The sequence below is a fragment of the Anabrus simplex genome, chromosome 13 (assembly GCF_040414725.1).
Source record: "Anabrus simplex isolate iqAnaSimp1 chromosome 13, ASM4041472v1, whole genome shotgun sequence".
Taxonomy (NCBI): Eukaryota; Metazoa; Arthropoda; class Insecta; order Orthoptera; family Tettigoniidae; genus Anabrus; species Anabrus simplex.
The window spans coordinates 71,309,873-71,337,638 of NC_090277.1; the positions used below are offsets into that span (position 1 = coordinate 71,309,873).

At 40.3% G+C, this 27,766-nt stretch overlaps 1 protein-coding gene across 2 annotated transcripts in view; it reads right to left on the reverse strand.

Moving 5' to 3' along the window:
* The window catches only part of LOC136884978 (receptor-type guanylate cyclase Gyc76C), a 589,503-nt gene that overhangs the window by 55,854 nt on the left and 505,883 nt on the right, over window positions 1–27,766 (reverse strand). For both annotated transcript variants that reach the window (XM_067157344.2, XM_067157343.2), the window contains exons 7-9: window positions 19,998–20,197; window positions 13,566–13,734; window positions 5,547–5,707 (exon numbers count right to left, since the gene is read on the reverse strand). In XM_067157344.2, the coding sequence (XP_067013445.2) occupies window positions 5,547–5,707; window positions 13,566–13,734; window positions 19,998–20,197 (530 nt within the window). The remainder of the gene's footprint in view (window positions 1–5,546; window positions 5,708–13,565; window positions 13,735–19,997; window positions 20,198–27,766) is intronic.

Below are 27,766 nucleotides of genomic sequence, written 5' to 3' on the forward strand. Positions count from 1 at the left end.
GTTATGTCCCAAGCCAAGCCTCTTGATGAAGATTGGGGACGCTTCCCAGATCCCGGCAAAACTTATATTAAGAGGGAAGAAAGAATTAAATTAATATCTTTGGTTACGGAAGAGTTGCATTGGATTTGAGACAAGAATTGCAACCTGTATAATTTCTGCTTTATTTTGATATGCATTAGGGCTGCATTCATTAATGCATTCGCTAATTAGAGCTCATGATATAATTAATGCGGGAAAACTTCCCGGGCGCGCTAAGATTGCACGCAGTCAAGCGGCTTGATGACGCTATCCGGGATTATAAAATAAGGCCGCCGGGCATATCAGAGTCATTCTTGGACCAAAAGGCTGCTTGAACGAGTCGTCATACTGCGTGTTGGTACTGAGAACAACGCTTTGTCTTCGAGCTACACCTACTACCCGTACTGCTATTTCTGCGAGGAAGTAAGTAATCAACTTGAATATTCAGCTGAATTTAAGATTTTACCTGTGAGAATATGTTATGGGGAGATGAGGTACTGCTTATAAAAGACTAATGAACTAGTAGCTTCATCTTTCTATGAGGTCAAGGTATTACTGACGAAAGGCTAGAATTAATATTGGCTCAGGTTAGGAATTCTGAAACTATATGTTGTCCGTGTGATAGGGTGAAAGAACAGTGACGAAGAGGAGTGAAGAAACTATTGTGTACCAGGTTAAAACTCTGAACGAGACTTGGTTAATGTGACGTGTGAGACACGATAGTAGTGGAGACCGGCATCGAGTTTGGACAGTCTGTAATATATGAATTTATTTTCAGTTACCCCAGCATCAAGTCAGAACGAGTGTTTGACATCACCATTGCAAGGAAGCCACAACCAGGAGCTGAAGCCAACACGACAACGGGCATAGATCCAGGAACGTTGGGAGCACCTGACCAGCACAACGTCGAAGGGGACACCTTCCAACTACAGAGGGAGCTGTACGAAGACGCAACACAAGAAAGAATGTCTCCAAGTGGTCAACAGTCTCTGATGCCAGCCCCGCAGTCTATCATGAGGTGGTAGATTCAGTGGTCCACAGGGATGGCCGCTCCATAATGTCATCGATAACATAAGGTCAGAGCTTTCCAATTCTGTTTCAAGCATGTCATTTAAGTTTAGATAGGAATATGGGGGCCGTCAGTCCACAGATTAGTTATGGTAGGACAATTTTCCTTGTAATTTAGAGCTAGGCCTCAAGCTCGAACCCCATACATTAAGGTAGATGTTATTTGTAGAGTCCTTGTTAGCGTGTTCATATTTCACTTTGCTTGTGTTATTTCAATGTATGTGTGATTTTATGGGTCTGATCGAACTCCTGTGGTCATAGGAGGTTAGTCTTACAGATAGGTTTTTTTATATCGCATTTAGGCATTTGTTTCTGCAGACGTAGATGTGTATAGTTGTGACCAAGACGTAACCAGTAATTCACCCAGATTCACTAATAGAGCGAGCGAGTCCGAATATTTGAGAGATATGAGCCCATGAGAGGCAGAAATAAGATTTGCGATTGATATGAGAGAGCCCAGCGCAGTTGAGAGTATGTAGTGGAGAGGCCTAGTATGGCCATGTGTTTATCGCATATTGATTTGTGTCTTTGTCGTATCAAGGTTGAGCCCATGGGAGGCGGAAATAAGATGAGTTATATCGCTGGGGATATTGAGATGAGGGCAGATCGCCCAGGTGTATTTAAAAAGTACTTTTTAGCAGCCAGGTTACGCAAGGTATTTTGAGAGGCGAGATGTTTTCTGGCAGTCAGCTGAGCCCATCAATTCTGTGGACTGTTGCTGGTGAAGTGGTTACAGGGGTGAGGGTGCTGCACCGGACGTCACAGTCTTGAGAATTGGTTATTGTCGTCTGCAGTTTGTCAAGTGTGCCAGGGGGGAAGAAACGACCTTCATGTTTTGAAAGCAGGGAGAGATCTTTTTATGTCCTATTTGTTCTAAGTTAATTTTTAACACTGGCCCGTTCGATATTGACACCCGTGTATATGTTGGGTGTGTCCTTTTTATTTTGTTTGCATAGGTATCTTTGACGCCTTACTCGTCATGGGACTAGGGTTCGTGACCGAGTCAGGTCATTGTACATTTTGCGGTGATTTTTGTTTGCACCGGGGTTCGACGGCGCGAGGCATTGTAAATTTTATGGGAATAACTGTTTATGAGTAGTTAAGCGGAAATCCATCTTTCTAAACTTCGTTACTTACACTATTGTAACATGCTTGTTGCAGCACAACGGTTTTCGTGAAGGCAGTGAACTGGTTGTCATCGGCTCAGCGTTATTTTACCCTATCATATTGAAAAGCTTTTTCATTTGTAAATAATTCAATTTTGTGTAATAAATCCCTATTTGTTAAACTTTGAATGCAGCGATGTTTTCTGTTAGATTTAGCGAATTCTTACCTGAGTAGGCACATGTCCTAGTGTTTTATCTTTATGTTGCCCCGTTATCCCCATGTTATCCCTCAGAAGAGCGCTTATCCGGCTGAGTGAAGAGGACTGTGTTCAGGTAAGACTATGTGCACCAGCTCACGTCTGTGAGAGTTCTTTCACTACTGTACTCTGGGTTCGAGACCGGCTTTCGCCTGGCCGGAACTTTAGATTCCAGTAGGGCACAATATATATATATAAAAATGATATGAGTAAAGAAGTGGAATCAGAGGTAAGGCTTTTAGCGGATGATGTTATTCTGTAGAGAGTAATAAATAAGTTACATGATTGTCAGCAACTTCAACATGACCTCGATAGTGTTGTGAGATGGACAGCAGGCAATGGTATGTTGATAAACAGGATTAAAAGTCAGGTTGCGAGTTTCACAAATAAGATTAGTCCTCTCAGTTTTAATTACTGCGTTGAACGGGTGAAAGTTCCTTTTGGGGATCATTGTAAGTATCTCGGTGTTATTATAAGGAAAGATCTTCATTGGGGTAATCACATAAATGGGATTGTAAATAAAGGGTACTCAGGGGTTGTAGTAAGGATGTAAAGGAGAGGGCATATAAGTCTCTGGTAAGACCCCAACTAGAGTATGGTTCCAGTGTATGGGACCCTCACCAGGATTACCTGATTCAAGAACTGGAAAAAATCCAAAGAAAAGCAGCTCGATTTGTCTGGGTGATTTCCGACAAAAGAGTAGCGTTACAAAAATGTTGCAAAGTTTGGGCTGGGAAGACTTGGGAGAAAGGGGACGAGCTTCTGGACTAAGTGGTATATTCCGAGCTGTCAGCGGAGAGATGGAGTGGAATGATATTAGTAGACGAATAAGTATGAGTGGCGTCTTTAAAAGGAAATGTGCCACCTGGGCGACTGCCCTAAATGCAGATCAGTATTGATTGATTGAAGGTTCTTTTCCAGGCACAAATGTTGGACATGATCACGGAACGATACAACACAGGCGCTAGTGTTTGGGGACTCAACTTGTGTGTGTTGGTAGGTTAATGAAAGACGAACAAACTGACGTACGTGTTAAATTCATACGCTGCGTACTGTTCCCTGACGTACGACTGTGTGCCACCGATGTAAGGTTGTAGTAAGGTGGCCATATGTTTAGCAATATCGTAGTTCGGTGATCCAGTAGCACTCACGATGGGCCGTAGAGGTACGTTGTCCTTGTGTATCTTGGGTCAGGGATTCAGGCCACTTCATAGAAAAGCTGAATAACATCCAGTCAGCTTTTACGTGGTCTCAGTCTTTACTAAGGTACCTGTGAATGAGACCCTGGACCACATTGCTCAGATTTTTCCTGAGGACATTACCAACTTGTTCAACCATTGCCTCAACTACAAGCTATTTTCTGTGGAATGACAATTTCTATGAACAAGTGTATGGTGTCACCATGGACAGTCCTCTGAGTCCAGTGATAGCAAATTTCTTTATGGAAAAGTTCAAAGAAACAGCACTCAAGACCACAACACTGAAACCTAAAGTGTGGCTGCGCTTCGTAGATGACACCTTTGTGATCTGGAGCCACAGGAAGGAACAATTACAGCTGTTTCTACAGCATCTGAACAGTATTAACACAAATATTCAGTTCACTATGGAGATAGAAAACGAGGGAAAGCCCCCTTTCCTCGATGTTCTGGTAATGAAGACTGCCGATTTAAACTTGGGACATGCAGTATACTGCAAGCCGACCCACACAGACCGCTGCCTTCAGAAGACGTCCAACCACCACCCAAGACAAAAATGCGGAGTGATTAAGACACTACCAACCGTGCTAAGAGAATTTGTAAACCTCAACACTTAAACGAGGAACTCAGCCACCTCAATAGGGCCCTACTAGCTAATGGGTACAGCCATAAAGATATCCAGCGAGCACTCCATCCCAGACGTCCAACAACCAAGAAGAAAGAAGAGGAGCGGCCCGCAGCTAAAGCCTTTCTGCCGTATATTGAGAAAATAACTGACAGAACAGGGAGGCTACTGGAGTCCCATGGAGTTAAAACCTTATACAGGCCGACGAAGAAAATCCAGGAACTGCTTAGGTCTGCCAAAGACAAGCGCCATCCTCTCTCCACAGCAAGTGTCTACAAGATCCCGTGCAGCTGTGGCCAGGTATACATAGGCATTACCAAACGCAGCATCGCCACATGATTGAAGGAGCATAACAGACACATCCGGCTGGGACAAGCAGATAGATCATCCGTCGCTGAACACTCGCTGCTCGCAGGCCATGACATACAGTACAGCGACACCGAAATACTGTCAACTACTGTGTCTTATCACGCCCGGCTACAGAGGGAAGCCATTGAAATCCTGAAGCTCACCAACAGCTTCAACCGTAAGGAAGAATCTGAACGGGTAAACAAAGCCTGGTTTCCAGTTCTGAAAGCTTTGAATCCTGGAGGACACGATAGCCGCGGCAAACCGAAGAAAAAAAAAAGCAATGAGTGATCAGTTGCCTGTCTCCACCAAGGCAGGTCGATATACACCGGGCTCCCTAACGCCTCAACCATGGACCGAAGAACAGCCAATCAGCGAACCCCCCCACTGCCCACTATGGCAGACCAATAAGCGAGCAGCGTACCGTATCCTGCACTATATAATGAGGTGGAATTACAACAGCACTTCATTCCACTGAGAACTTCGCTGCTATAGAAGTCAATCGGAACCCCTGACAATGCCGAATGCTGTCTTCGGTGAAACGTCGGGACATTCAGTCACTCCTGGACCACGGCCTACAAGCCCAGAAAATGCTGACGTGATGTGTAACGCCAGCGGTGAAAGCCTTAACTACTTAGGAATAACACTTTTTGAACAGTCTGTACATTTTTCTAGTCAAAATCATTTATGTAATTTCGTATCACCACGACAATCCTCCGTATATTACCTTTACATAGACACATAAAACTTTGTAGATTATTTCATATCTTGCAGATATTTTGTATTTTATTTAGACAAGTACAAGCTGCCAAATATGGCTGCCACCAAAAGATTTAACGTTGCCAGTTCTAGGGTTAAAAAAATTAAAAGAAAAAAAACTGACATGTGGTTTTCCTGATGATTTCCTGCAAACACATTATAAACTCACCAGTTTGCCATCCTGTTCGTAGTAGAACGTCCCGACGGGAGACAGACTCCAGGCACACGTGAAGTCATAAATTCTCATTTCCTCTTCGATAAAAGAAAGGACGGAGAAGTTACCCTCCGAGTCTCCGTTCTTGTCGATCTTGATCATTGCACCGGTTATACCTGAAGACACACAGAAAGTAAACTACACTTGACAGATACAGTATCCTGGCACAGGCAAGAGCAAAATGTCGCTTCCACCAAAGTCTCGGTCTCAATTATGTCTGTGACAGAACAGAAGCTGATAAGTAATGGCATTCAGAGTGTTATGAATGGTGGTGACCCAGTGAAGAAAGCGATGGCAAAACACCTCGCTCCTCATCACACCCTGTACGCCACCGCATAACCTTTGGTGGTGCTATCCTCTGGGTTGGTGGCCTAACTTAACCATTGTACTAAAGGGCAATGTTACTGAAACTGTTGGAACAAGGAGAAGAATGGAGCGCTATAAAGAATATCGGCCTCTGAATAGGAAGAGGTGTTCCAGAAAGGAACGAATAAGTGACAAATCAAGAAATGCATTGAAATCTCTTTAAGCTGACCAGATGTGGTCTTTTAGAGACGTGATCTTCTTTAAGCAAATATCGAACGACTGCTGTTTATCACAATATAAGACAGAAGTACACCTAGATGAGTACGGCAGTATCGCTTTAGCACTTGAAAACAATATTGTTCACTTTTCACTGCCACGGCCTTCCCATTCTTTTAGACAGTGGTCATGATTCCTGCACCTCCTTTCTTACAGTGAAAGAATATTCAGAACACTTGCTGCTCTCATTGCAACACAGTGATGTACAGTCTCCTTTTCCACAAAATTGTTGTCGTCGATTTACGACCAAACTTTGTGGTCGCTAGTCTGGGAAATTGGCGGTCATCTTAAAGAGACTGGATATACGTACATTGGTCTTATGAGAATATCATTCCAGGCTTAATAAAAAAAGGTCAAGAATAGGTGCGATTGGCTTAAGCCTAGAGGTTGTACGGATCCTCAAATAGTCTGAGGTTACGCTGGTATACGGAATCGGCACAGACTGGTAACCGGGTCTGTCCAGAAGTGAGGTGGTTTGTCACTGCAGCACAACCGGCCCTACGCGTAACACTCCGAATGCCACTATTCTCCTCGGTAGTTTCGATACTGTTACACAAGACTGAGAATTGGATGGCAGCTACAGCTGGTCTGTGCCAAGAGACAAATGCACATAGAAATATAGGAACAGGCAAAGGATAAACACAATGACAGGAAGAGGATGCAATAGAAAGACACGGCAAAACATGAAAACAATTAAGAACGACAATAATCTGCACATCTTCCCATTCTTCCCACCTCACAACCAAAGATGTCTCCTCAGTGAGTGTTTGCAGGTGAGTAGTAGTCCATACAAATAAGTATTGACTAGGAGGATGCATATAACATAGATTGCATTTTGTCAATACAAACCAATTGGTCTATAAAAATGGTCTAGATTATAAATTCCAAGTAGTAACAAGCTCGGTGGGGAGCGGGGAGAGATGGATACAGACAAAGGAGAGAACCTCCCAGTGTGAAGATATGGAGATCGTCTTCGTCTTCTCTTCTCTCGCTGACCTGTGTTGAGATAGAAGTTGGATGTCATCCAAGTTCAAAGAACACCTTGTGCCATTAGCAGCAAATGATGAAGGAGATCACTCCTTGATGTGTGTGTAGTGTGAGTGGAGGCAGCATCCTCTACCTGCCGTAAGAGGCCGGCTGAGTGTCTTCACTTCCCAACAGGGAGTCTTGCCGATAACACACCACCACCACCACCACCACCACCACTTTTGTTCAGTATGGAATAAACTGTTGAAATCGGTGCAGTGATTCATTCTCCATTCGCTGCTCATTTTATGAACTGTGCAAAACACAGCAAAAATAAACTTCCCTTCATTCTTCTGTGGACAATGGAAACTAAACTTAACCCGGGAGAGGGCTCACATGACAGAGTGTATGCAGTCGATAAAAATGCACCATATAATTACTCACAGTTTGGCTGATAAAACAGGCATGAGGGAGTTTTCAATAGGTAACAGCAATTTTCATTCTGTTAGGGTGATGTAGAAAAAAATTTGTACAACTAAGTACCGGTAGTATTGTAGTGTAGTAGTAGCTTATATTAATTACCTCGTTGTTGTGTGATTTTCGTGAACTATCCTAGACAATATTTCTTCCCTTTCATTTTTATAGGCAATATTTCTTTCCTTTCATTTTTATTTGCACAGAATAAGTTATTTTATTTTTCCTTGTCTTCCCATTATTCTGTAAATAATGGCTGAGCAGTGCAACAGTAGGAACTGTGGGTGTGGCCAGGCATTAAGGAGTATGAGGGAAGAGTTGGAGAGTTTGAGGGAGATAATTAGGATTCTCTCAGAGGACAGGAAGGAAAGTAGACCTCTCTCAAATAATGTACGGGATACAGTAGGTCTAAAGGAGGGATGGGGAATTGTAGAAGACAGGTGGTCTAATGTTTTAAGGGGAAGGAGATTGCAGGCCAAGGGCTCTGTTCAGGATCAGAATTCAGGACAGGTGTCTGTTAGAAATCGGTACAAGTCACTCCAGGTAGAACAACCGAGAGAAGCTGAGGAACAGGGAACTGTTGCTGATATGTGTGGAAGTAGGAGGAAGGGAAAAGGTAGGAAAGGGAAATGTAGTGTAGTGGAAAGGAAAAGACAGGTGGAACAGGGTCATGGGACGGAGAACAGGGAGGAGGAAGCAGCTTCTGCAGTTATCAGGAAAGATAGGGCTGACCAGGAAGGGAGGAGATCAAAGGAGGTGGGTAGGGTTGAGGCTCTGGTCATGGGGGATTCCATGTGGGGAAAGTGTGTGGAAGAAAGGGAACCAGGGTAGACTGTTATCCAGGAATTAGGTTGAGACAGATGTTGAGAAAAGTAGAAGAGAAGGAAGAGGGAAAGGAGAAGGTCATAGTGTTTAATGTTGGTACTAACAACGTAAGGCAAGCAGGTATAAGTACCAACAGAGTTGGGGATGTGTGGGATCTGGTAAATGCACCATGGATGAAGTTTAAGGAAGCGGAGATTGTTATCAGTGGAATAAGGTGTAGGAGGGATACTGACTGGAAGGTGACTGGGGATTTAAATGAGACTATGGAGTGGGTATGTGGGGAACTGGGAGTGAGATTTCTAGATCCTAATGGGTGGGTAGGAGACAGGGATCTGCACCCAGATGGCCTTCACTTAAACCGCAGTGGTACATATAAGTTAGGAAACTTTTTTAGAAGGGTTATAGGCAGGTACATTCAGGGAAACAGGGTGGCCTAAGGAGCGGTGTTAAGCGAACAGGGAACTGGAAATCAAGTAGGGATGACATAAAAATGTTAGTGCTCAACTGTAGAAGCAATGTAAACAAAGGAATTGAATTAAGTAATTTAATAGATATATACTTACCAGATATTGTAATAGGAGTTGAATCATGACTGAGAAATGATATAATGGATGCAGAGATATTCTCACGGAACTGGAGTGTGTATCGTAGAGATAGGATAGGAATGGTAGGAGGGGGAGTATTCATTCTAGTGAAAGAAGAATTTGTAAGCCACGAAAAAGTTAAGGATGAAAAACATGAAATTCTGGATGTAAGGCTCTTCTCTAAAGATAAGAGGCAACCTGATGTCTTTGGACTGTACAGACCGGGAAAGGGTAGCGCGGACGCTGATTCAGAATTGTTTGATAAGATAATCAGCTATGTTGGAAATGATATGGAAAGGAATGTGATAGTAACAGGTGATCTCAATTTACCAAATGTCAATTGGGAAGGTAATGCAAACGACAGGAGGCACGACCAACAAATGGCAAATAAGTTAATTTGGAAAGGGCACCTGATTCAGAAAGTGATGGAACCAACTAGAGGGAAGAATATTTTGGATGTGGTGCTGATAAAACCAGATGACCTCTGTAGAGAAACCAAAGTAATAGATGGTATTAGTGATCACGAAGCTGTTTTTGTCGTAGTTAAAAATAAATGTGAAAGAAAGCAAGGTATTAAAATTAGGACTATTAGGCAGTACCATATGGCTGATAGAACAGGAATGAGGAAGTTTTTAAAAAGTAACTATGATTGCTGGAAAATGGTAAATAAAAATGTAAACAGACTCTGGGATAGGTTTAAAGCAATTGTTGAGGAATGTGAAAATAGGTTTGTTCCTTTAAAGGTGGTAAGGAATGGTAAGGATCCACTATATTATAACAGGGAAGTAAAGAGACTAAGAAGGAGGTGCAGACTGGAAAGAAATTGAGTTAGAAATGATTATGGAAGTAAGAAGAAATTGAAGGAACTTACTAGGAAATTGAATCTAACAAAGAAGTCAGCTAAGGATAACATGATGGCAAGCATAATTGGTGGTCATACAAATTTTAGTGAAAAATGGGAGGGTATGTATAGGTACTTTAAGGCAGAAACAGGTTCCAAGAAGGACATTCCAGCAATAATTAATGAACAAGCGGACTGTGTATGTGAGGATATTCAAAAGGCAGAAGTTTTCAGTCAGCAATATCTAAAGATTGTTTGTTACAAGGATAATGTCCAGATAGGGGATGTGAGTAATACTAAAGAAGTATTAAAATTTACCTATGATAACAATGACATTTACAGTAAGATACAAAAGTTGAAAACTAGAAAAGCAGCTGGAATTGATAAGATTTCTATGGATATACTAAAGGCAATGGGTTGGGATATAGTACCATATCTGAAATACTTATTTGATTATTGTTTGGTTGAAGGAGCTATACCAAATGAATGGAGAGTTGCTATAGTAGCCCCTGTGTATAAAGGAAAGGGTGATTGACATAAAGCTGAAAATTACAGGCCAGTCAGTTTGATATGCATTGTATCTAAGCTATAGGAAAGCATTCTTTCTGATTACATTAGACATGATTGCAAAATTAATAACTGGTTTGACAGAAGGCAGTTTGGGTTTAGGAAAGGTTATTTGAGTGAAGCTCAGCCTTAGGATTTCAGCAAGATATAGCAGATATCCTGGATTCAGGAGGCCAAATTGACTGTATTGCGATTGACCTATCTATGGCATTTGATAGGGTAGACCATGGAAGACTACTTGCAAAAATGAGTGCAATTGGACTAGAAAAAAGAGTGACTGAATGGGTAGCTATATTTCTAGAAAATAGAACTCAGAGAATAAGAGTAGGCGAAGCTTTATCTGACCCTGTAATAATTAAGAGGGGAATTCCTCAAGGCAGTATACTTGGACCTTTATTTTTTCTTATATATATCAATGATATGTGTAAAGAAGTGGAATTAGAGGTAAGGCTGTTTGCAGATGATGTTAATCTGTACAGAGTAATAAATAAGTTACAAGATTGTGAGCGGCTGAAGGGTGACCTCGACAGTGTTGTGAGATGGACGATGGACAATGGTATGATGATAAACGGGGTTAAGAGTCAGGTTGTGAGTTTCACAAATAGGAAAAGTCCTCTGAGTTTTCATTACTGCGTTGATGGGGTGAAAGTTCCTGTTGGGGATCATTGTAAGTATCTAGGTGTTAATATAAGAAAAGACCTTCATTGGGGGTAATCACATAAATATGATTGTTAATAAAGGGTACAGATCTCTGCACATGGTTATGAGGGCATTTAGGGGTTGTAGTAAGGATGTAAAGCAGAGGACATATAAGTCTCTGGTAAGAGCCCAACTAGAGTATGGTTCCAGTGTATGGGACCCTCAGCAGGATTACTTGATTCAAGAACTGGAAAATATCCAAAGAAAAGCAGCTCGATTTGTTCTGGGTGATTTCCGACAAAAGAGTAGCGTTACAAAAATGTTGCAAAGTTTGGGTTGGGAAGACTTGGGAGAAAGGAGACGAGCTGCTCAATTAAATGGTATGTTCTGAGCTGTCAGAGGTGAGATGGCGTGGGAGGACATCAGTAAACGAATAAGTTTGAGTGGTGTCTTTAAAAGTAGGAAAGATCACAATATGAAGATAAAGTTGGAATTCAAGAGGACAAATTGGGGCAAATATTCGTTTAGGAAGGGGAGTTAGGGATTGGAATAACTTACCAAGGGAAATGTTCAATAATTTTCCAATTTCTTTGCGATCATTTAAGAAAAGTCTAGGAAAACAACAGATAGGGAATCTGCCACCCGGACGACTGCCCAAATTGCAGATCAGTAGTGATTGTTTGATTTTGATGATGAGCGGAAAACGGTAAATAAAAAAGTTAACAGACTCTGGGATGAGTTTAAAGCAATTGTTGAGGAATGTGAAAATAGGTTTGTACCTTTAAAGGTGGTAAGGACCCTGGCAAGTGAGTTACAATGTTGTGTCTCCTTGTATAATCATGTGAGGGAGTACTATGTACATCCCACTTAGTTTGACCATCTCTTCCAGTGTACTGAGGGCCTACTCGCAGCACTTCTCTGTCATCCTCAGATTCAACTGATACTTCAGTTTCCGTATTATGATCACTGGCCTCCTAATCATTTCTGTCATCTGGTTCCTCTTCTGAAATATCCGTGGAATTCTGTCTGATAACATCTTCAAAAATCCTCCGACAAAATGTTCCCTGTTCTCCTCCTAGTGCTTCGTTCCACATCTCCTACTTTTCAATGCTTTCAAGAAGTTTAATTATTCTTTGCTGTTCTTTCTGATTCATTCTTCTTCATCTATTCCCTTTTCCAGATTTTCTCTGCGTAGCGTAGTGTACCAAAGCCCTCCACCTTACTCGATCTTTCCACCGCTCCTCTTCTAGTACTTTATTGCTACCGACTCCGACTCCTCTATTTGCAATACAGTCCACAACAGAGCTCCCTCTCATTCTAGGCTGTCCCGTAGGCCTCTTTCCAGTCTCTATATCCATGAATGTTCTCTTTTGTATTCTCTCTCCTGGCATTCTCATCATGTGTCCAAACCACTTTAGCTTTGCTATATCAATCTCTTCTTGAAGTTTACACACACCCACACTTCTCCTTATTTCCTCATTTCATATTCTATCTCATCCTGTCTTTCCCTGTATGCTGCTCAAGAACCTCATTTCAGCTGCTTGTACCTTACTTTGGTTCTGCTTAGTCAACGTCCAGGCTGCTGAAGCATAGGTCAGTATAGGTTTATAATAGGATGAGTATAAAACCTTCTTGCACTTCATTGGGACATCTTTGTCCCATACAATGTCTCTCACACACAGGTAGAAAATTGCAGACAGCTGTATTCTTCAATCAATTTCTCCATCCAAATTTCCTTCCTGTCACATCACGCTGCCCTAATACAAAAAAATTTTCACTACTTCAAGAGGTTCATTTCCTATTCTTATCACTTCCCTGGATTTCCTGTTACCTCTCGTCATGATCAAAGTCTTGCTTTTCGCAGGACTAATCTTCATTCCAAAATTTCTATCTCCTCGTTCCATAAATCAACTTGTGCCTGTATTTCCTTTTCATAGTCTCCCCAAACTACATCATCATCTCCTTGATATTATGTACAATTCTATCCATGATAATGAAGAGTAAGGGAGACATTATGAAATCAAATATACAATCTGCTAACTGAAGAAAACAACGAAAATATGGGAATAAGCAGTAAAATAAATGTCAGAAATTCAGTACGCCACAGGGTGTGTGCAGTCAAAAGCACTGCTAATATATACTTTCAATCACCGCATTAAGACAATCATGACTGAGGAAACGACAATGCTGTATGTGCTACCCAATACCTCCTAACAAGATATGATTGGGTGAAGGAGCCGTACAACAATCACTCAAGACCTGGCGAACAAACAAATACTGCTGCGGTCGAAGAGAAGGCTAGAGCCAGTATACAAAATTTGGAGATTGATATGTTGGTAGGTCTTTAAATACCTTATATATAATTACACATATCTTGAATCAGCTCTTGCTCAAATACAAAGATGTTCACGAACATTAAAATTATCATAAGCATCAATTTTGCCACCAAAAACTGTGGAACACTTCTAAGTAAGCACCTGTATATTACCAACTCACTTTCATATGAGCCGTTCTTTATGATGGTCTGGATGATAAGCGAACCATTTCTAGCAAGTTCTAGGATACCTTCCTCGGTGATGTTCGGCCTCTCCCTGATCAATTTGTCCAGCGCCCGAGCATACAGGAACACGGAGTCGTAGAGGTAGGCAGCGTAGATGGTGATGAACTGGAATACAAAAGAAGATTACTTCATTGCTTTGGCTACTGCTGACTGTTACATCAACATGAGCTTGAGCAGTAATCCGACACAGAACTTGAGTGTTTACTGATCATAGAATGAGGTTATCAGGTAAATGAAGGGAAGAGAGATGAACTCTTTATTTCTCAAATGACATTAAGTTCAAAATTGCTGGTTTACCATATTTCATCACATAAACATCACTGCCCCATAATAGCTGGACCATTATTTACAAACTGATCAGGACTTCAAAATTTCAAAGCATAATCATGACCTAACCTGGAATTATTTAAAAATCTGAGGTAGATCAAAACATTTCTAAAGTAGATTTATTCACAACACAACAAGCAACCACAGGCCTAAACATTTTCTCATCTCCATAGTCATTGTATCAATATAATATTTTCATCATCTGCTAACATTCTGCCTAATACATTTTAAATTTCCTCCTAATTATCAAGCATTTTATGCCACCAATAATATGCAAAGGAAGCCATGTTCACAGCTTATAAACAAGATCTGAAAGTCCAGTATCAGAATATATAAAAAAAGGATACACAGAACTTTGATTTATCAGAAGTCAAAACTTCAATGATAGGAAGTTTCCCTGCTGTCAATGGGCATATTTGAACTGATGTGTTCTAACAGACATGCTTGGCGCTTGCATGGAAGCTGCACTCAAAAAAGGGCATTAGAAATGTAATGAAAAGAGCATATCAAAACACTTCTATTTTTAGTCTTCCATTCATCACATAAAGTTGTGTATGTCCAGGATCATCATTATGCATTTGGGAGTAGCGTAGATTCAACACACTGAACACAACCGTGAAACGATTAAGGACATAGTCCAGCGCAGGTGGTCTCATGCCAAAGCAACGTTATTGTATGTTCTATCTAACAGCGTAGACATATAGCAATCATTGTTGCCACTTGTGTTATTGTCTACGATGAATGAAAACAACAGATGGAGAGAGCCGGATAATGAAGCAAAAATTTAAAATGTTGCTCTACAGGAAGAGAGCAGTAGCTATTTGTACAAAATTAAAAAAAAGTGTTCCTGTTAATGTGAAAGTGTTTCAAAATATCAACTGCCAGTACAGCAAGACCTCATCTGATGTGTTCTTGGGATAGAAGATCAGTATTTGATTCAGTTCTTGATAGTTATATGAATTATAAATAATACAAGTAGTAGGGACCTCGAATGCTCTCGACTGCAGTGCATGGCTGACAACATGGCAGTGAAGACGACGTCATTTGGAATGACAATACGCCGGTAGCAGGGAAGTTGTGGCACAAGACAATATTTCATGATCAGGTTTACTGTGTGTTAGGCCTACTGCTTGACTGACAACAGACAAATGACTGGCCATTAAGTTTTTTTGTATTAATATTACATTACAACTAATGAACTTCATTCCAGTTCTGTATTGACTTCAAATATTTAAGATAAAATTCTAAAAGAATTTAATTGTATAAAGTCCACCTGTTTGATACAAGTTTGCCATTTGATAAAGGGTCTGTCTAAAAAGCTACATTGGACATGTTTCGTCCTAGCCTAGGGGTCATCATCAGCTAAAGTACCAAACACAAAGACAAAAGACGTATACAAAAATGGTGATGCATGAAAAAACTTGGAGATAAAATACAATCAACCAATGCAATGAAAATCTATGTTTAACCTTTAGAATGCCAAATAGGATCTGATCATATTTCAGAAAAATGTCCAAAATTGCCAGATATGATCTAATCGTATCGCTGGATTTCTTCTACTTAGAAGGCAGATGAGACTGCATCTGTGTCACGACCAACTAGATAGTTGAAGCTAACTTTTTTTTGACCATATCAGTTGTTCCGAAGGCAATGGATATAAACATGTGAATAATCTTTGACTCTCTGCGCACATCGAATGTAAACAAACAACGGCATCCACAAGTACTGAACGTGACAAAGAAATTCTGAGTCATTTGCTGGAATCTGATGAAGAAAATGATAGTGAGCTCTCAGAATTGAATGGTAGTGAGTCCCATACGTATCCAAGTGAAAATAGTGATACCAACAACAATAGTGACAGTGAAAATCTTCTCAAAGTAATTAAACATGAGAAGACAACTTAAAAATGTTGAAATTTTAGGATTTTTTAAAAAGGTTTTCCATTTCTTAAATGATCAAAGGCACACACTTTTGGTAAAACAAAACTTCTGCTTCATAACAGAAAAAAACCAGGCAGATACATCAAATACATCTCAAGTTATTTTTAAAAAATACCTTGCATTTTCAGGCAAAACAGCTTGGCAATTTATGTATGGGAATCTAAAAGAGAGCCTGGCACTCTAAGGGTTAGCTTCAATCTAGTTGTAACAGGTGTGGGTCAACCATCGGCTGGCTGGAGGAATGAAGACTGTCAAATGTTGTTCTAGTTGTCATGCTTCTGGAAAGGGAGTGAAGTTTTAAAATCCGTACAATTTCAAAACGGAGAATACAAGTATAGCCAGGATCCGAGGTGAAAGCAAAAAAGCTGAGTGTAAGAACGAAAAAATGAAGTAGAAGTAAAAGTTAATATGAAGAGTCGCTTCCTCTTTCCTCCAGCCCTGGGCTTGTGTTGGATAGGGCAAACAAAGGGAGGGATAGTCAGTGTTGCGACCGACTTCACTGTGCGTTGCTTCCCATCTTTCTCAATTATTGTGTCAACCAGGATGTTTGTTTTTTCTTGGATTTCGTTGAGATTATAGATGGGATTGGATTTTTGATTTTCTAATTTTTTTTATAAATTTCCCCTTTTGGTTATATGTAGGATATCTAAATCTTTATCCATGGTGGAGAATGAGAGATTGTGATCTTTTATGGGTTCACTCACAGCGGAAAATCTGCATTAAAATGTTCTTTGTAGTGGATTTGAAAGTTCCTCCCAGTCTGGCCAATGTAACTAGCGATGCACTGGTTACAAGTCAACTTGCAAATGTTTGTAGGATTTGTTAAATGTGTTCGTTCTAAAGGCAACATTGAGGTTCTGTTTCTTTAATGTTTGAGATTTGGTATAGGTTATTGCTGTTGAAAGTGAAGGTGACGTCGGTATTCTCTTTTGTTTTTTAGGTGTGGTGGTGGGTTTATTTTTTTATCTTATTGAGAATTCTGCCAATGAAATTGCTATTTAACGCATTAAGGCATGCTAAAGTGTGGATGGTATTAAGTATTCCTCCAGCCAACACATAGTTGTGATAAACACAGTTGGACCCACACCTGTTACAACTAGATTTGTCAAAGATTGAAGCTATGAACATTTTAAGTATAGATTTTAAAATCATTTCTTGATTCTATTTTATTTCAAGTTATTTTAGCTGATGACGACCCCTGGGCTACGACGAAACATGTCCTATGTAGATTTTTAGACAGATCATTTATCAAATGGCAAACTTGAATTGAACAGGTGGACTTAAATGCAATTAAATTCTTTTAGAATTTTATCTTATCCTTTTTCTGTACGGGGTCGAGTATGAAGCGAGACAAATCTTCGTAGCCAGTTTTTACAACTGTATGCCCTTCCTGATGTCAACCTCATCAGAGGAATCAATGAGATAAAACAAATGACGTGATTTTTTTTTTTGCTAGGGGCTTTACGTCGCACCGACACAGATAGGTCTTATGGCGACGATGGGATAGGAAAGGCCTAGGAGTTGGAAGGAAGCGGCCGTGGCCTTAATTAAGGTACAGCCCCAGCATTTGCCTGGTGTGAAAATGGGAAACCACGGAAAACCATTTTCAGGGCTGCCGATAGTGGGATTCGAACCTACTATCTCCCGGATGCAAGCTCACAGCCGCACGCCTCTACGCGCATGGCCAACTCACCCGGTGACGTGATATTCGTAACTAAAACTGACTATATTTATTTTATATATAGGCCTAAAAACAGTCGTGTTCACCATTTATTGTCTTTTTAAATTTAGAAATACTGTCTGGCTCGATGGCTAAATGCTTAGCGTGCCGGCCTTTGGTCACAGGGGTCCTGGGTTCGATTCCTGGCAGAGTCAGGAATTTTAGCCATCATTGGTTAATTTCGCTGGCATGGGGGTTGGGTGTATGTGACGTCTTCATCATCATTTCATCCTCATCACGATGCGCAGGTTGCCTATGGGTGTCAAATCAAAAGACCTACATCTGGCAAGCCGAACATGTCCTCGGACACTCCCGGCACTAAAAGTCATACGCCATTTCATTTTCATTTAGAAATACTGCCTTCCAATGAAAATAAAAGACATAACATATTTAAAACAATATCTAGAGCATAAATTGGTTCCAACATTTTTAAGACCCATGCAGAGAAAAAATCTAACCAATGGGAACAGAATTCAGAACAAGGTTAACGAGATTTGGATAAGAAATAAAATTAAGGCAGCTTACAAAAAGAAATCCCTCTTAAATTTACAATTTAATACGGTTAATTTATTTTTGGCCCATAATTTGTCTCTGTTGGAATGGAATTCGTTCCAACTGCATGGAGACAATAAAATTAATATTTTATTGGAAAAGAAGCAAGAAATTCTTGACAAAAAACTATCCCAATTACTACATTCTGAAGTACGATCTCCCATACATAATACAATCTCGCAAAGAAAAACAGTATCCCCACATGACTACACACCCACAGTAGTTAATTTAACGAACACTCAATTTTCCGAAGAAGAAATTGGGTTGTTAAACAAGGGCAGAGATGGAGGATGAGGCAACCCATCCTCCCTGGGGATAATTAGAAAAGGATACCACTGCCTTGTGGAGAAGAGGGATCTTCAAAGTCTAAGGGAGTAAACCCCGAAAGAAAATCCTCACCTGTGTTAGGCCTAGCAAGTCAACAGTTGAGAATGAATATACTGCTTTCAAACCTAAATCAAGCCTCGGATGGAAGAATAAATTAAATACCGGACATGACAGTTCTTCTAGTACCGTCTGAATTTATGATGGCCAAAAGCCTGATGCTCATCGGAGATACCAGAAGACACAAAACCCTTCCAAGAACGAGCGACTGAAAATTGGTACACTCAAAATCCTTACTCTCACCAACAAATATGAAAAGCTTGTGGATCTTATGGAGAGGCTCAGGATATTGGGATTGAGTGAGACAAAATGGAAAGGATATGGGAAGAAGCCCTTGAGAAATGGATATGTGCTGTACTGGAGTGGGAACAATAATGAATCCAACAATGGAGTTGGCTTCCTCCTTCATAAAGATATAGATACACAGACAGATGTCAAATGTGAGTGATAGGGTCATCCAGATGAGACTAAGTGTTGGTAATGCACATCATACTCTCCTGCAAGTATACGCACTGCAGACAGGATGTACCACAGAAGAGAAAGAGCAATTCCTCATTGAATTTGAGGAACAAATAACAGAGGAGAACACAATCATTATGGGTGATCTGAATGCCCAAGTTGGTAAAGAAAGACTAGGCTGTGAAAACATCGTTAAACTGAACATTCCTGAGGCTAATGGCTTGTTCCCCGCAAGTGCAACTTAATCCTTTGAAGTTCTGGAAGGCCTTTTCCCGTAATCACGCAACTGTGGCGACGGCTCTAACCCGAGTTGGAAATTACGTTTCTTTTGGAAGGGATGACAAATACAGTAACATTTTCAGGTCTAGGAAAATTGTGATCGTACTAAGCGGTAATAGCGAAAATTTGTGACGCAATAAGCGAGGTTTAAAAAAATATAGATTTAATATGATAAGAATCGGGACTTCGAATTTACGACGTGCTAAGGGGGAAAATTTGTTAATGAGGAATGCACTAACGAGGTTTCACTGTAATTAAATTTTATCAGTGTCCTTATTATTAAAGAAAAATACACACACCCTCTTCATCATGATGTTCTATCATCATATTCTAACTATAACCCACCTACTCCCATCAAATCAGTTGATCCTGGCTATGCTACTGACTTTTACTATAATATGTTATTAGGCATACAATTCTAGTCATAGGAATAATACATCTTTTTAAGTTTAACAAGGTTCAATTGGTGAAAGTTACACACTTGCTTTTTACCGATGTCTACACAACTGCTGCACTGTCAGTGTCGCATAACATTGTCAGATGGTAAGAGAAAGTCGTGTCAGTCAGCTGACAGCTGGTAGCGGTGGCTCATAGACACACTGATAGCAAGAAACATGTGCAATAATAGTCACATAGGTAAACAATAGATGGTTTGACAGTAGCGTAAGTGTTACGTTACGAGCGAGTGAAGGAACCATGTTCATTACCTTTTCCCATTTACGATGTTCCCTGAAGATGCCAGGCACGGTGAAGTTGAACGGCTTTAGTGTGTTATAATGCTCAACGATTTCCGTGAAGTTGGAGTAGTCGTTCCTCGGAGGCGTCGACATTACTACGAGCAGTGATCGTGCTCTCTTCATGCTGTTCTCTAAGGGACAAGACTTGAGCGTGGTGATGTCGTCGTTCGCTGAAACATGATGATCGATCTGAATTTCAATTAACATTCTCAAAGCAATTTTCAGTGTCAACTAAGTCAATATAACAGTCCGTGATACACAAAATACAAGTTTATGAAGTACTGGAACATACAGTTCATTAATCCTAGAACTGGCAGCTTTTACTTGTCTAAGTAACTCTCCACGATGTATGAAATAAATCTACACAGTTTTATAAAGCTAATATATTGAGGATTGTCATGAAAATGGCACAAATGTTTTCACAAGAAAAATATACAGTCTGTTCAAAAAGTGTAAATCCTAAATTCACAATAAAAATGTCACAAACAGAGATATATGGATTACTTGCTTGTTGTTTAAAGGGGCCTAACATCGAAGGTCATCGGCTCGAGATATATGGATTGTCAATAATACACTAGCAAATGTTTCACATTCTACTACGAAATATTAAGGAAAATGTATTGGCATGACCTTCGACCATGTTGTTTGCGGTGTGGCAGGCTTGTCATGACTTTTTCTTTCCGATATTTGATGCGAAGAAATAGCTAATACACATTCCAAACCCAACTCGGAATCTATTGGTTCGTTCTCATTATTCTCATAGTCAGAACCGTCAATTTTATCTTCTAACAAATTTTGCCATACTTCATCACTAATTTTCCATAATGAAGATGCCATATTTAGCCACAGACAGTACTAAAAATGTATATAATCAATCAAATAAAATATGTACAGAAGTAAATAACTCGCACCAAATGGAAATCTACGAAATAAAATTACATAGAACAGCAAAGCAGAGCCCATGAAGGTTTCTTTACAAACACTACAACAATGGTGGTCAAACAGATGGTCGGAAAACTGCACTCACTTATTTCCGTGAAACTGCGCTCAAAAACGCTGAAAATATTACTGAAACTGAGCTCAGAATAAAAAAAGTGAATGAAAAAAGTAGACTGTTATGACATCTGTTGAAGAACTGATGACTCTATTTGTCATCCCTTCCAAAAAAAACGTGATTTCCAACTCGGGTTAGAGCCGTCACCACAGTTGCGTGATTACGGGAAAAGGCCTTCCAGAACTTCAAAGGATAAGTTGCACTTGCGGGGAACAAGCCATTAGCCTCAGGAATGTTCAGTTTTGCTTGCAGGTTAGCAGCAAGATTGCTGAATAACACAGTGAACCCATTTGTGCTTGTATTTCACATTCCATTCAGTAGTTGGAAATTTATTTTGTGTTGAGTGGTACGGTGAAGTGTAGCTAATATTTGTCGCATGATACGGTAACATTTTCAGGTCTAGGAAAAATGTGATCGTACTAAGCGGTAATAGCGAAAATTTGTGACGCAATAAGCGAGGTTTAAAAAAATATAGATTTAATATGATAAGAATTTGGACTTCAAATTTACGACGTGCTAAGGGGGAAAATTTGTTAATGAGGAACGCACTAACGAGATTTCACTGTAATTCAATTTTATCAGTGTCCTTATTATTAAAGAAAAAAAAACACACACCCTCTTCATTATGATGTTATATCATTATATTCTAACTATAACCCACCTACTCCCATCAAATCAGTCGATCCTGGCTATGCTACTGATTTTTACTATAATATGTTATTAGGCATACAGTTCTAGTCATAGGAATGTACATCTTTTTAAGTTTAACAAGGTTCAATTGGTGAAAGTTACACACTTGCTTTTTACCGATGTCTACACAACTGCTGCACTTTCAGTGTCACATAACATTGTCAGATGGTAAGAGAAAGTCGTGTCAGTCAGCTGACAGCTGGTAGCGGTGGCTCATAGACACACTGATAGCAAGAAACATGTGCAATAATAGTCACATAGGTAAACTCTAGATGGTTTGACAGTAGCGTAAGTGTCACGTTACGAGCGAGTGAAGGAACCATGTTCGTTACCTTTTCCCATTTACGATGTTTCGCTACGGAGGCAGACATTTCTTAACTACGAAACACAGATGTACCGCATGACTTTGTCACGTGTTTTCATTGCGAGGGTCGTACGGACAAAAACTATCCACAAATTTGTGCGATGTCATCAGAGCTGCAATAAGACTTGCCGCTTCGAAGTGGAATCATTGTTCTTCTCTGATGCATTACGTTGGGGGTCTTGTATACAAGATTTATTTTTTTCATTTTCTTCATCCCGAAATTATATAATGAAATACGAACATGTTGAATATTTGACAGTTGGCAGTTCTAGGGTTGATACCAGGAGGACATGTTTCGTTCCGTAAGAATATCCTCAGATTCCACTGTTGTAATATGTACAGTCAATCAAGAACAGGATGAGCGCATGTATTGTAACTTTCCTCAGAAATAAGAGAATCTATAGCTGTGAGTATCCACAAGGTTTGTCTCTACATGGGAGATAAATCATAGTAATTAAAACTAAGTCTGAGGAAATTTATATACGAGGAAAATAAAATACCATGCGCTCGTTCCTTTTTATAAAGAGATACACAAAATTTACATTGCATAAATTTCTCAACTATTATGGATGGGTGATATCATATTTACACATGTATTTACCATTTCTCATAGCATTTTTTATCTTCAAGAATGAGGAGAGGGAAAATGATGTGAATTTAATTTTAAATCTAAAATACTGTACTGATGAAATTCCACAACTTTTTTAGTTTGGTCTTCCACATTACAAGTAATCGTGCTCATTATGGTCTGTATTACTAACTAATCCCATGGCACTACAGCCCCTGAAGGGTCTTGGCCTATGAAGCGACCGCTGCTCAGCCCGAAGGCCTGCAGATTACGAGGCATAATGTGGTCAGCACGACGAATCCTCTCGGCCATTAATCTTGGCTTTCTAGACCAGGATTGACTATATAACTTGAGGAAAAAAATATATGTTGATTAACCAACTAATCAATTTACAATATAATCTAAAATGATTATTTATCTGATATAAGTGGACATGTTTTGGTTCTTGGAGCCAACACTAATTAACATTAATAGCACATAGACATTTGAAGGGAAATCTTGAATGTAGTAATGACATACATATTTACTCGCGTATAAGAATCCCCCCCTGTGGCTTTTTGGATGGATTAAGAGTCTTCAGTGATCAGACGTATTTCATGATTGGGGCATGTTCCGTACATGTTCAATCGAGTCGACTTGTGTCGTTTCTGTGACAGGTGAAGGTATGGAGACTTACAGTACGGTGGCAAACGTTTATAACTGATTGAGCAGTGTGCTTTCATACATAGGCCGTGCTATCTTTCATTGGTGAAGGTGAGTCACCGATAAGGTGATAGGTCAGCAAGTCTGGTATGAGAACTACAGCTGATGCCAGTTCCAAGAAACACAACACACCACCACTTAAAGTGCCCGCGGTAATATGAATCAGTGAGGAATAAATTTCCTGTACGAAGATTTCACATGTCCGGCCAAGTGTATTTTAAATTTAATGCCTTAGCATCATTCAATTTTAATTTCAGACTTTTATATTGTAATTTCAGTATCGCAGCATAACTCATGATTTCTATTTCAAACTTAAAGAATACAATTTGTTTAGAATCACGTGCAGTTAATTGTTTTATTTAATTGCAAAATAGGTAATTCCAAATTCTAGGTAGGAACCAAATGGCAATATCCTTTTCCCAGAACCTACTATAGGTTATGCTGTCAAGTAAGCTTATTACCCCATACCCTAGAGGTATTCAAGAGTCTCGCTCTATAATTGTTACATTTATTTGCAGCTGGCGCCCATCAAATATTAAAGGATCAGAATCTCCATTTATTGTATGTGTAATCAATCAGTTAAATACAAGGTGATTGCCCAACAGCAGGGCATATTTTATCTGGAAACTCAAGGGTTAACACAGTTGACACAATCGACAAAGCATAATAAAACAAATTAAATTATAATTTTGATTTACAATAATTTTGTTGATTAGATTATTTTCATGGTTCATGTTTGTGGGTTACTGTAGTCACGTCCTAGTTCGTGAACCATGGGCAACGGCTGAGTGGCCTAGTAAGTGGTCCTGAGAGTCGGGATACCAGTTGCTATGGAATGGGAGTGGGCATCTCGGACATATTCTGAGTCGTGGCCCTCCTTGTGCTCAGGCAGCTAGGACTATACAATTCACCGGTGGTCTATAACCCGTAAGAGGAGAGATCCTCACTTGGACTATGTGCAAGTAGGGTAGCATTCTGCTTCATGAATTTACCGAGCTCAGAACACTTTAAGCAAGCCTCGGACCTATGGGAGTAATGGAGTCCCACTCCCATTTGACAGGCGAGGGACTCCTTGGAAACAACTTGGCGAACGAAATGGAATTCGATGGGGAGCTATCAATATTAATGGGGCTTATGGAAGAAAGAAGGTGGAACTGCCTGAGTCAGCAAAGAGGATGCATCCAGATGTGCTAGGAGTAAGTGATATTCGGGTAAGGGGAGATAATGAGGAAGAGATAGGAGATTATAAAGTGTAGGCCTACTTGACGGGCGTTAGAAAGGGAAGGGTAGAGTCTGGGGTAGGGCTCTTCATCAGGAATACCATTGCACGCAACATAGTTTCTGTTAGGCACGTAAATGAGCGAATGATGTGGGTAGATTTGTCAGTGGGAGGAATTAGGACAAGAATTGTGTCCGTGTATTCACCATGTGAGGGTGCAGATGAGGATGAAGTTGACAAGTTTTATGAAGCATTGAGTGACATCGTGGTCAGGGTCAACAGCAAGGATAGAATAGTGCTAATGGGCGATTTCAATGCGAGAGTTGGGAATAGAACTGAAGGATACGAAAGGGTGATTGGTAAATGTGGAGAAGATATGGAAGCTAATGGGAATGGGAAGCGTTTGCTGGACTTCTGTGCTAGTATGGGTTTAGCTGTTACGAATACATTCTTCAAGCATAAGGCTATTCACCGCTACACATGGGAGGCTAGGGGTACCAGATCCATAATAGACTATATCTTAACAGACTTCGAATTCAGGAAATCTGTCAGGAATGTACGAGTTTTTCGCGGATTTTTTGATGATACAGACCATTATCTGATCTGTAGTGAACTAAGTATCTCTAGGCCTAGGGTAGAGAAAGTGAAATCTGTCTGCAAACGAATAAGGGTAGAAAATCTCCAGGACGAGGAAATTAGACAGAAGTACATGGATATGATTAGTGAGAAGTTTCGAACAGTAGACAGTAAGTAGGTTCAGGATATAGAAAGTGAATGGGTGGCATACAGCGATGCTGTAGTAGAAACAGCAAGGGAATGCCTAGGAACAACTGTGTGTAAAGATGGGAAAAGGCGAACATCTTGGTGGAATGATGAAGTGAGAGCAGCCTGTAAACGTAAAAAGAAGGCTTATCAGAAATGGCTCCAAACAAGGGCCGAGGCAGACAGGGATTTGTACATAGATGAAAGAAACAGAGCAAAACAAATAGTTGTTGAATCCAAAAAGAAGTCATGAGAAGATTTTGGTAATAACCTGGAAAGGCTAGGTCAAGCAGCAGGGAAACCTTTCTGGACAGTAATAAAGAATCTTAGAAAGGGAGGGAAAAAGGAAATGAACAGTGTTTTGAGTAATTCAGGTCAACTCATAATAGATCCCAGGGAATCACTGGAGAGGTGGAGGGAATATTTTGAACATCTTCTCAATGTAAAAGGAAATCATCATGGTGGTGTTGTAAACAGCCAAGCTCATGGGGAGGAGGAAAATGATGTTGGTGAAATTATGCTTGAGAAGTGGAAAGGATAGTAAATAAACTCCACTGTCATAAGGCAGCAGGAATAGATGAAATTAGACCTGAAATGGTGAAGTATAGTGGGAAGGCAGGGATGAAATGGCTTCACAGAGTAATAAGATTAGCGTGGAGTGTTGGTAAGGTACCTTCAGATTGGACAAAAGCAGTAATTGCCCCTATCTATAAGCAAGGGAACAGGAAGGATTGCAACAACTATCGAGGTATCTCACTGATTAGTATACCAGGCAAAGTATTCACTGGCATCTTGGAAGGGAGGGTGCGATCAGTCGTTGAGAGGAAGTTGGGTGAAAACCAGTGTGGTTTCAGACCATAGAGAGGCTGTCAGGATCAGATTTTCAGTATGCGCCAGGTAATTGAAAAATGCTACGAGAGGAATAGGCAGTTGTGTTTATGTTTCGTAGATCTAGAGAAAGCATATGACAGGGTACTGAGGGAAAAGACGTTCACTATACTGGGGGACTATGGAATTAAAGGTAGATTATTAAAATCAATCAAAGGCATTTATGTTGACAATTGGGCTTCAGTGAGAATTGATGGCAGAGTGAGTTCTTGGTTCAGGGTACTTACAGGGGTTAGACAAGGCTGTAATCTTTCACCTTTGCTGTTCGTAGTTTGCATGGATCATCTGCTGAAAGGTATAAAATGCCAGGGAGGGATTCAGTTAGGTGGAAATGTAGTAAATAGTTTGGCCTATGCTGACGACTTGGTCTTAATGGCAGACTGTGCCGAAAGCCTGCAGTCTAATATCTTGGAACTTGAAAATAGGTGCAATGAGTATGGTATAAAAATTAGCCTCCCGAAGACTAAATTGATGTCAGTAGGTAAGAAATTCAACAGAATTGAATGTCAGATTGGTGATACAAAGCTAGAACAGGTCGATAATTTCAAGTATTTAGGTTGTGTGTTCTCCCAGGATGGTAATATAGTACGTGAGATTGAATCAAGGTACAGTAAAGCTAATGCAGTGAGCTCGCATTTGCGATCAACAGTATTCTGTAAGAAGGAATTTAGCTCCCAGATGAAACTATCTTTACATCGGTCTGTTTTCAGACCAAGTCTGCTTTACGGGAGCGAAAGCTGTGTGGACTCAGGATATCTTATTCATAAGTTAGAAGTAACAGATATGAAAGTAGCAAGAATGATTGTTGGAACAAACAGGTGGGAACAATGGCAGGAGGGTACCCAGAATGAGGAGATAAAGGCTAATTTAGGAATGAACTCGATGGATGAAGCTGTACGCATAAACCGGCTTCAGTGGTGGGGTCATGTGAGGCGAATGGAGGAGGATAGGTTACCTTGGAGAATAATGGACTCTGTTATGGAGGGTAAGAGAAGTAGAGGGAGACCAAGACGATGAAGGTTAGACTCGGTTTCTAACGATTTAAAGATAAGAGGTATAGAACTAAATGAGGCCACAACACTAGTTGCAAATTGAGGATTGTGGCGACGTTTAGTAAATTCTCAGAGGCTTGCAGACTGACCGCTGAAAGGCATAACAGTCTATAATGATAATGTCTGTATGTATGTATGTATGTATGGATGTAGATTATTTTCATAATGTCTTTAAACTATAAGAGTTAGACCACGTAGCAATGATTTCTCAGTGAGGAAATTGAATCTTGTAACACTAACAAAGGCGTAGTTTGTAGTTCCGGAACATCTATCTATCTAATGTATGGCTTTTAGTGCCGGGAGTGTCCAAGGACATGTTCGGTTTTCCTGATGCAGGTCTTTCTATTGACACCCATAGGCGACTTGCATGTCTGGATGTGGAATGATGATGATGAGGTAGGGAGAGGGTGAAACCCGGTGTCAGCATGTAGGCTACTCCT